At 41.7% G+C, this 11115-nt stretch overlaps 1 protein-coding gene across 2 annotated transcripts in view; it reads left to right on the forward strand.

Annotated features, from left to right (window-relative positions):
* SOCS7 (suppressor of cytokine signaling 7) overlaps positions 1–8216 on the forward strand; it is a 33215-nt gene extending 24999 nt beyond the window's left edge. For both annotated transcript variants that reach the window (XM_083147120.1, XM_083147121.1), the window contains 4 exons: positions 2195–2323; positions 2842–2977; positions 5310–5468; positions 6696–8216. In XM_083147120.1, the coding sequence (XP_083003246.1) occupies positions 2195–2323; positions 2842–2977; positions 5310–5430 (386 nt within the window). In that variant the 3' untranslated portion in view covers positions 5431–5468; positions 6696–8216. The remainder of the gene's footprint in view (positions 1–2194; positions 2324–2841; positions 2978–5309; positions 5469–6695) is intronic.
* Positions 8217–11115: the final 2899 nt, after the last annotated feature.

Here is an 11115-nt window from a genome sequence, read left to right on the forward strand (position 1 = left end):
GGCCTGCCCCAGATAGACTTATTTGCCTCCCGCTTAAACCAAAAACATCTGTGTTATTGGGCTTGCACCAGAGATCCAGAAGTGTTCCCTGTAGATGCTCTGTCCACCCCCCTGGCCATTCTCTCCGGTGTACGTTTTTCCCCCGGTGGCCCTCCTGCCTCATCTCCTTTGGAGACTCAAGCAGGAACTTGGCGCCTTACTGACTTCACAGGGCCTGGTTCACGGACCATCTAGTCATGTCAGTGGAGCCTTTCTGGCAACTGCCCTTGCAACAGGACCTGTTGACGCAGGGTCCGTGTCTACACCCAGATCTGCCACTATTTGGCTTTGACGGTGTGGCTCATGAGACAAAAAACCTGAGAGCCAAAGGTTTTTCTCCTGCGGTAATCAAGACCATGAGTGCGGCAAGGAAGCGCTCCTCATCTCGGGTCAAGTGTGGCGCTCTTTCCACACCTGGTGTACAGTTAGAGGTTTTGCGCCTCAGGAGTTCTGTCTCTTTAGAGTACTGTCTTTCTTGCAGTTTGGCCTGGATCTCTGTTTACGTCTGGCCTCCCTCAAGGTACAGGTGTCGGCCCTTTCTGTGCTCTTTCAGAGGCGTCTGGCAAAGTGAATGGCAATATAAACCTTCCTTCAAGGTGTACTTCATTACAACCTCATTTTGTGCCGCCTCTTCAGCCTTGGGACCTGACATTGGTCTTTTCCGCTCTCCAACGGTCCCCATTTGAGCCCCTGGAGTTCGTTGATCTTAGGTGGCTCTTGTGGAAGATAGCCTCTGCTTGCTGAGTCTCCAAATTATCTGCTTTATTGCATTTTTCTCCCCATCTTGTCTTCCATTCACATAGGGTTCTCTGTACCCGTTGGGACTTTCTTCCTAAGGTTGTTTCCCGGTTTCATTTAAATCAGGAAATTGTTGTTTTCATAGTGTGGTGAGCGTAGCGAGCCACCGAGCCCGAAGCGTGGCGAGGGTACGCAGAATACGAGCCTGGAGCGTGGCAAGTGGAGGCACAATACATGTAAAGTGATCCGTGATCCCTCACGGTGCTCGCCGCGATTCGGGCTCGGTGGCTCGCTGCGCTCGCCACACTATCTAAAATCAACTCCACGCCAACGTGGATAGTGGGGGTATGAAAAGGTCGGAGGACATGTACGGCCACCCCACACGGGCTCGCTGCGGTCACCACGCTTCGGGTTGGCATTGATAGTGGGGGTGGCGTTGCCAATGGGGATGCATTTAACATTAAAAGCACCCATCAGGGTGCTTGTACAATTAAAAATCGGATCGCATCGCATGCCGCTATATTGCATGTGTTGCGATTGTATAAGGTGTAATACAATCAAAATCAGGGGCGCCGTGCTAGGAAACAAGTACCAACTTCTGTTTGCCTGATGTATTTAGCCCGGTGAAGTGATAAAGTGGCTGGTGGTAACACACCAGCCAATCAATCAGTCCCTCCCTAACTGTCATTTCATAACCCCATACTTTAACTTGGCAGTTAGGAGCTGATTGGCTTGTGTGTTATCACTGCCACTTTATAATTTCACGAGGCTTAATACATGTGCCCCAGCATAAGAAGACACCATTGTTTATGTAGTAGCAGCTAGGCATGCCAATCCCGGGATTGGCATCCCTAAAAGAAAACTGCCCCTTACTTTGGGGAGTGGCGGAGGTGGGCAGGCAGCAGCGGTGCGGAGGCAGAATAGAGGCAGGTGGTAAGTATGATGTGCTTGGGTCACTGCGTGCGGCCAGGAGAGGCCAGATGGCGAGAGGGTTTTGGCACTGGAGGTGCAGCGCTGCGGCCTGCGCAGCATGACCTATGATGGAGTCACACTGCTCAGGCCACACGTTGGGTCAGGAACAGCCCGGCAGCGTCTGAATGGGTGCGCAGGCACTGCCAGGCATTAGACTGCACATCCCTATCCCAGGTTTCACATCCTGAACATTTTGGGACCAAATCCTGGGATCCCGCTGATTGTGGGATTGGCCTCCCTAGTAGCAGCATACAGCTATCAAGGGACTGTATTATTATTTTTACTTTTATATTGTATCAAGTAGGAATCTATATTTATGCCTTAATTAAATTTTACATATGTGGAAGAATACTTTTCAATTTATGGGGCCATGTATACGTTTTTTTTGTGTTTAATGTACATCTTAACTTTTGCTCAATATCACCTTGTCCACCTTGTCTTTCAGGCACATTCAGTCTCTGGTGTCATCCCAAGTTCGAAGATCGTTGCCAGTCAGTAGTTGAATTTATTAAACGAGCTATCATGCACTCAAAAAATGGGAAGTTCCTGTATTTCCTGCGTTCCCGGGTGCCAGGTCTGTAGCTACAGCAAAGCATAGACTGACCAGCATCTTTTTTGGGCTGGTTCCTTATCACATCTTTGTATAACCACTATTTTTTTCAACCTTATTCTATTTCTTCTGTATTCCACTTTTCACTGGTACTTTTCCCATGTGCATACTGGATTCCTGTTGTTCTCTCTCTGCTATGCTGCTTTGTATTGAATTACTCTTACATTTCCATCCCCTTATATTCTTTAATCTTTTAGGGCTATGTGCATGATTATGCTGTAAACTGCCACAACCAGATTTTAGCTAACCATTTTCTAATGATAAATATAGAGTGAGTCTTATGTAACATAGTAACATAGTAATTAAGGCTGAAAAAAAGACGTTAGTCCATTGAGTTCAACCTATCTAACTTGTAACTACTGATTTGAGTAAGTCATATCTATAGGATTCCCTTAGTGGCCAAATGTGATTTGTGCTTTGGGTTATAGCTTGTTTGTAGACCTAACACCATTTTATAAACGATGCCCCTTTGTCTATTTCAGGTCTCCCTCCTACTCCAGTACAATTGTTATACCCTGTGTCCCGCTTCAGCAATGTGAAGTCTCTGCAACATTTGTGTCGCTTTCGTATTCGGCAATTGGTCCGGATAGACCACATTCCAGAGCTCCCTCTACCCAAGTGAGTATCGAAATCTCAGTTACAGCCGGGGGCTTCTTTGTGTTTTGCACTGTCTAAAGCAGGCATGTCAAACTCAAAATCCCAACTGGGCTGAATAACCAAGGTCTAAGTCTTGTGTGGGTCACAAGAAAAAAAGTTCTATATACAATTGTCCTATATACCCATTTTCAGCACTGTACAGTCGCCTCCTCTATATCATATTATATATCAGTGTCTATTTAGCGTTCAAATTCACATTCTGACACAGAGAATAAGCCGAAATTCACATTCTGACACAGGGAATGAGTAAAAATTCACATTTTGACACCGAGAATAAGCCAAAATTCAAATTCTGCCACCAAGAATAAGCTGAAATTCACATTCTGACACAGGGAATGATTACAAATTCACATTTGACACAGCGAATGTGCCCGAAATTCACATCCTGACACGGGAATGTCAGCTGATACCTAACACACCATAAATTACAAGCTGTGTCAACTCATGGCCCTCCGGCTTTTGTGAAACTGCATGTTCCAGCATGCCCTGCCACAGTTTTAGCAATCCATAAAATCTGTGGCAGGACATGCTGGAACGTGTAGTTCCACAACAGCTGGAGGGCTACATAATAATAACAATACCACGTATCAGCTGTGTGTGTGATGTCACCCGCGCACCAGTGCAATGCCCTACTGGGAACGCTGAAGCCAGGAGAGGCTTCAGAAGAAAATGTGCAGTATTACCGCACATTTTCTTCTGAAGCCTCTCCTGGCTTCAGCGTTCGGAAAGGGGCTTTGCCCTTCATTCTGCGTGCCACAAAAGTAGGAGGCCGGGGCCGCATGCGGCACGCGAGTTTGACATGCCTGGTCTAAAGAATAACATGCTATATTTGGGAGCTAGAAGCTGACAGCATAACTGCAGTGTAAAACTATTTACAGTGTCAATAAAGCTAACATGGTCTCACATGGGTGTTTCCGTGTCACTGGGTGGTGTTTCCTTGTCACTGGGCCTATGCAGCTGATTCTATGTTAAGTTTTGTTATGTGTTTGTGGCCAAACTTATCACATACACACTGTACAAGAAAGCAGAAAATGAAACCTATGTTTAGTGTGATATAGGTTTAAAACTGTTCACCGTGAATGTAGCCATCATATTTAAGTAGTAGTCAGTTTATAAACAATTCCATGTACTTGCAGGTGCATGCTCGCACCACGACCCTGTCAGCTGTCAGCACATTGGCTGTTAATGGTCACATCATTTCAGTATTGCAGGTACTTCTGCCAACACGAAGAGCTCCTTTAAACAATGCCAAAAGCAGTGGTTCCCAAACTTTGTGCCTATGTACCCTGGAGTGCCCGGGGCTCATGCAGGGGTGCCTTAAGTTGGTGGTCCATGCCCAAATCAAATTATTTATGGACAATGTCATAGGCAAAACAAGCACAGTGGCTGCCAATAGTTAAAAATATGCACACTATACTTATTATTTTTATTTTATTTTTTTCAAATTGTTATTAATAAAAACTTTTAATCCTAGGGGTACAACGGGGAAAAATATTTTGATATATGGTGCTGTGATTCAAGAATGTTTGGGAACTACTGGCCTAAAGTATTTGACACATACAGGGAATTAATTTTGTTTATAAGCAATGATGCATGGTAATAACTGCATTATAATAGGCTGTGCTAATAATAAAATATGCTCCTAAACTGTAAAAAAAACCCACTATTCCACTGTCTGCTTTTGCTCTTATTAGTTGTATACGTTTGTAACTCTTCATAGACACAATAGCATGTAGTACCCACACCAAACAAATTGGCAGCAGAAGAGTATAGACCACTTTCTAAAAATGCTGATATTGTTCTTGTATTTTATAAATATAAAGGCACCCAGCTGGTTTTACTTACACTTCTGTATCATTTTTGCCATCCGCAAATCCGTACTATATAGCATAGGCCTTGTCTGGCATGTTCCCCCTTAAGTACTACTGTACAGAGCAGTGTATGTAAATACAGTTCTCCCTCCTATATAATTATACTTTCTAACGTCAACACTAATTATTAGTCACAACCAGGCAGAGCCCTGGCTAAGTGCTGTTTATGTTGCTCTGGGAGGTCTGCGGGTTGTTTTGTGTTGGCTGCAGTCTAACAGCTTGTTCACCTCACGTCAGAGCACAGTGTTACTGACATCATGATAGAGAAGACTTTACGTGTACAAATGGAACTTGCAGAATTAATTCTTACATCTTATAACTTGACATGATCATAGGCAAACTGTTAATTAGCTTTATCTTGGGTATGAAGCATTCCAGACTTGTCTCCTGTTTGATTCCTTATTTCTTTGTGTTTTCCCTAGACCGCTCATCTCGTACCTGCGCAAGTTCTATTACTACGACCCGCAGGAGGAAATATACCTTTGTTTAAAGGAGGCTCGTCTTGTTCCCAGAATGGAGTCTGGTACTGAGAGCTCCACGTAGCAACGCTCTATAAAATCTTTTTATTTTGTTTGGCCCAGGTAATTCTAGAACCAAAAATACTTGGTCAGTCTATGTTAGTTTGACTGATAATGACTCGTCCTTGGGCTTCGTTTTACCTAGGGCAGAAAATGGTCAAATATTACAAAAACTGATATACTTTTCGCATTCGTTTGCATGGCTCATTTTTTGTTAAATTACCACACAGGGATAACACAAAATGTTATACACAATATGGTAATCTAGGCCACAAGTCTTTGCCTACAAGAAAAGTCATTGAGGATTGGTGACATTTTAGCTATTTGTTCACAACAATAAACAAGTGGTACTTTTTTTCTCTAAATATATCACAATAGGATACAGAAAGAAGAAAGGCAAAAAAATGGGAGAGAGCAACAGGAAATTCCATAAGCCTGGGTACATCAGGATAATGGTACAAAAAGGGAAACGCATTGGTACACAATAAAAACCATAAAATACAAGAAGGCATAATGCTTGAATGCAAGAACTCTCAATAGAAATCAACACATAACAGAATAATAAGGTACCACAAAAAAGGGTGAAACAGGTAGGAAAGAACAAAGACCCAGCTTTCATTTAGTAGCTAGAGGTTTATGAGAGATACTTTTCCAACAGATACCCTCTTTTCAACCCAATATTCACTCCATCCAAACCACTTCATTTGAGGATTAGAGGCCTGTGATGAAAAGGGGCACCCTGCAGTCTCAGATTGACATTGGGCTTATCCTCAATAGCTACTAAGGCTCATGACCTCCGCGCACCAATGATGGGCGATTAAAGTCTTATTTGCTATTCGTATTGGGCCACAATATACTTATCATTTGAAGTCGCAAATAGTATTTTTTTAATCATTTTTGTTAGGTGTTTATTTTTTTTCAAACAGATTAAAGCATATTTGTAAAATGTCACTGCACAATGGTCTAAGAACATTAACGACAGAAAGGCAGCCCCATGATTTTAGTATTAAGCAAGGCCTTAACAGGCTTATTGATGAGAATTCAGACCTGAACCCTAGTAGGGGGGTATTATCTTAATTATGTCAAAGCAAAATGTTACATATTCATTATAAAATAAATTGCAGGACTGCTTGTATAGATTTTAGGTTAGTGCCCCCCTTGCTTTGGTTATTTTCAGGTGACATAAATCTGCTTTAGCTGATATTTTATCTTTCAATATGTCATTAATTTTTATTTGTTGAGCATTGATTAACTGATGAGAAGATGTAATTGCTCTTTGTCTCTTGTTAGGAAACAGAACACTGGTATGAGAACACTGGACAACCCCCCAGGGATGGAGAAATTTGGTTGGAAATTCCGCCGACTACTTCTGACCCTCTAGTTACACAATGGAGGGATAACTTGGATGTGAGTGCCACACTGCCAACACCTCCCTAAACCCCATATTACCAAAAGCCACTGCAGAGACGTTAGTAGTTGCTGACTTTACAGTTCTGCTTCCAGCATCTTTGCTACGTTCAGTATGCTATTGTGGTGACATTTCCTGGGGAATATTTCGAACAACAGGGGCAATGGGCCCATTGAAACTACTGAACAACAGGTCATCTCATTCTGGAGTTTCTTCAGAACTTGAAAACTCGCCCACAATATCGTGGGCTCCAGTCCTCTTGCATTGTAAGCTATTTTACTGGGAAAGGTCCAGTAATTCTGTACATCTCATGAACATTTGATATCTTTGGAAGTTCTTTCAGCTCAGTTTCCAGTGACGGACAGATTATACTACTGAAACACCTCTCACTATGGACCTGCAGGGCAGCCCTGACTTGTACTACTGATGGAACAGTGCAATTTTACTTCTAGGATCGTGAATGTCCTGCCGCCCTATAATGTGATTTCCCACATTTTGGTGCCCTAATCCAGGCAAAACCTTTGCAAAAGTTACCAGTCTGTTCACTGGAGATAATGCACCCATATCTAATGACTGAGATAGTTATGGCTGGCTACTAGCTAGGTTACATGTACTAGTAACCCACATGATTTTTCATTGTGACTGCCAGAACCATTACCTAGTTCCTTAAATAATCAATCGCTGCACTTTTTTTTTTCTTTCTTCCTTTTTTTTTTTTTCTTACATTTTTTTTTTTCCCCTCCCATTTATGGTTGGTGGAAATAGTGAAGATTTTTTTGTTGCCCTTTCAAAGGAATAATGTAAATTCAATTAATGGAGGAAAAGGAAGAAAACTTGACTCCAGCACAATCCTCCCCCCATTCCTAAATTCTTAATAATTTTGTGTATATTTTTTCTGCGCTTAATTTATTGAATATTATTAGTCTGTGTGTAATTTATTTTACTTGTCTTTTGACTCTTTCCTCAAGTTCCTTGTTGGGTTTTAATATATGAAACTTGCTGCAGAACCAGTCCTGCGAGGATTGTTTGGGATGTCGGAAGAAGATTAATGTGCCCTACAAGCCCTGTTTGTATATATTGTGTTATAGGCATGATAGGGACACATTATTTCCCATTTTAATTTTTTACTTTTTAAACCTATATTTTGGACTCCCAAAAATTCTTTCTTTGTAGACGTTGAATAGGAATTAACGGCAAAATTGTTTTGTGTCAGTGATGAGTCTATTTTGTCTCTCCCTTTCCTTCCCTACCCCCAGACATGAAAGCACTCATCTATCTCAGCTCCTGTCTTGGGTGCTTTATAGATTGACTTTTTTGTTTTGGTTTTTCAGCCATTTTGTCGTTGGATATTTTAAGAGGGGTGGCGAATGGGTTTAAAATAAACCGTTTAGATATAACAACAACACTGGAGTGTAATTGCTTTCTGAATTACCACCATAGCATAAATGTGACAAGATATTTTTGAATGGAAATACACAACAAGGTTAACGTTTACATACCATTGCTATGCAATAATGTAGTTGATTTCAATGAGAGTGAAGCATATTAGTTCTCTAGGAACCAGTGACCTCACTGACCGTTGTTATTGAGCAATTCATTTTGGGGAATTATGTGAAGGGATTTTAGCTGTTACTCAAAAGCATGTGCTTAGTGCATTATTTGAGATCGAGTCACTGGTCCATACCTGCTGATCTCTACTTTGCTTCTGCCACACTCCTGCACAACAGCTAAGCATGCAGGAAGGTTTATGTTAAGTCACATAGAAAGAGTAAAGTAGGAATGGGAGGGAAATACTGGGCAGTTCTCCTAATCGTGCAGCATGTGCTCGCAATGTGATCAGCCGATACAACTGAAATCAATCACATAATTATCAGATTTGTGAATGCGGCTGTATGATGACCACAAATGACTTCACGCAGCTGTTAGAAGAAATGTTGGAGCACAGTTCATGCTGGAAAAAATGCTGCTACTTGGCTGGATCGCCAGTAGGTCAACATTCATTGTTATCCTTAAATGTTCACGTGATAGAAATTTGACACATTGGGGGAAATTTACTAAGAAGGTCGTTTATGGCCCATCTTGTGCACTAATTGGTATGACCGGGATTGGCCATAATCGGTCAAAAATACGAACCGAGAATACAGCTAATTTACAAGTATTTACTTAAGTATAACCAGTAATGGTTGCAGAAAGACGGGGGAAATTAAATGGGATCCCCCTGTATTTCTATAACCAGCACAAGGCTCTTGGCCCGGTCCTGGTTCCCAAAATATGGGGGACAAAAGGAGTAGCGTCCCCCGCATTTCGGAAACCAGCACTGGGCTCAAACAGCCAGCAGTACCATGCCACAGCCGGGGGACACTTTTTACTTAAGTCCCCCAGCCAAAGCATGATTATCGTGGCTGGTCGACCGGGTCTCTAGGGGAGTGAGCATTAATGGGCCCACTGGGTCTTGTAGTTCCACAACAGAACCAATACCTCAATAAGCCACACAGACCATAATAAAATATAACTTTTAATACACTACACACACACCACGATAGAAATCATGGCCATTTACAGCCAAGTTCTATCGATGTAACAAAAAGATTTTACAATTAACCAGCGCTTAGTGGATAATGAATGAAAATTATCTGCAATGTAGTATCTCTTATTTTCTGCGTGTGACTCTTCTGGGTATAAATTAGAAGTGAACTTACAGTGCACTTCAATTCAGGTGTGCCCGTAACGGTTTCTTTAAGGTAGACTTCACAGTGCAGGAAATACCAACATGAATTCAACTTACATGGAAATTCAATCTCGCATGCACGTCAGTGGTTTCTTTGTCAATAGATGGTCGTAGACATCAGGAAACAGGTAGGTAGAATTTATTACACAAAGATCCACGTATCCACACGACAAACAACGGTAAAAAGTGTCCAAGTGAAAGCAGTGCCGATTAGCGGGTGCCGGCGACTTCTCCCTCCGTGCTGGGCGTGCTGCAGACAACGCCGGGGAAAGAGGGAGGTAGTGACGCTGCCGAGGTCCGTCCTGCTGATTGGTATTGCGGCTCGATCAACGCGTTTCGGATATTAAGTATATCCTTTTTCAATATGTGCCGCCTTGGTTACAGGAAGATGCTTTTATCACCGGCCTGCTCCGTCACATGATGTTCAGCCTGCCAATGGGATTCAACCTGTGTCCGGCTCTAATCTATTAGCTCTATCTCAGTATGTTTAAAATACCAAATTTAAAAAAATGCATAATTAATACAAATACATATTTAAAAATACAATAAAATTGACCTGAAACTTTGCATATAAAATTAATTGACATGCAGGTTGACATAAAAATCAACATAAAAAAGCCGACATAGAACAAAAAAATTTACACAAAAATTACAAAAAATTGCACATTATACAGGGTTAATTCAGCGGTTTATAAAAGTAATATAGCAGCATGGGTTTATAGTATTTTGTAACTATACTGACTCATAACTCATTATAAGCCGGATATTTATGAGAAGGGAGAAAAAGGGGAAAAAGCTGAAAAAACAGTGGTATATTGATGGTACCATACCACCCCCCTTATTTTTCATATGAGCCATTTATATTCATAGTCCACATTAAGTCCTTTGGGGACCATGGTGTTGAGGGTAAATATACATTTCATTTCTAATTTGGCTAAACGCTCCTCAACATAATTTTTTCTCCAACTGGACTTACAAATTTTGATTCCCAGCTATGCGAATTTGTTCATGGCAAGGTGGGAGGACAAACAAATTTGGTCCAACCACCCTTGGAATGCCAGCCTGGTGCTATGGGTCAGATACATCGATGACCTCCTGTTCGTCTGGAGGGGAGGTCTAGATACCCTAAATGACTTCTGTGTGTACTTAAATAACAATGATCAAAATATAGAATTGACATACACCATCAGTCCATCAGGCTCCTGTGATTTTCTTTTTTTGGGTGTGATTGTCTGTTTTCTTCAGCAACCATCGCTGGTTGCTGATGAAAATGGGACACTCAGAGATTTGGTCACTGAGCGATATATCGCTGAGCAATATTAAGACAAAATCATTGTGACTAAGTTGCTCCATGTATGCGGACCTTAAAACTTGTACAGATCCAATAGTCACATTGTTTGTAATACTCTATACAAGGTATTTCCAACCTCTGTCCTCAAAGCTCCACTAAGAGTGCAGGTTTTGGCAATAACCAAGCTTAAACAATTGGCTGAAGACCGAATATCATTAAACCTGCACTGTTAGTATGCCTTGAGGAACAAAGTTAAAGGTGCATACACACTGGGTGTTTTTAT

This window comes from Crinia signifera, chromosome 6 (genome assembly GCF_055691185.1).
Source record: "Crinia signifera chromosome 6, ASM5569118v1, whole genome shotgun sequence".
NCBI classification, from domain to species: Eukaryota; Metazoa; Chordata; class Amphibia; order Anura; family Myobatrachidae; genus Crinia; species Crinia signifera.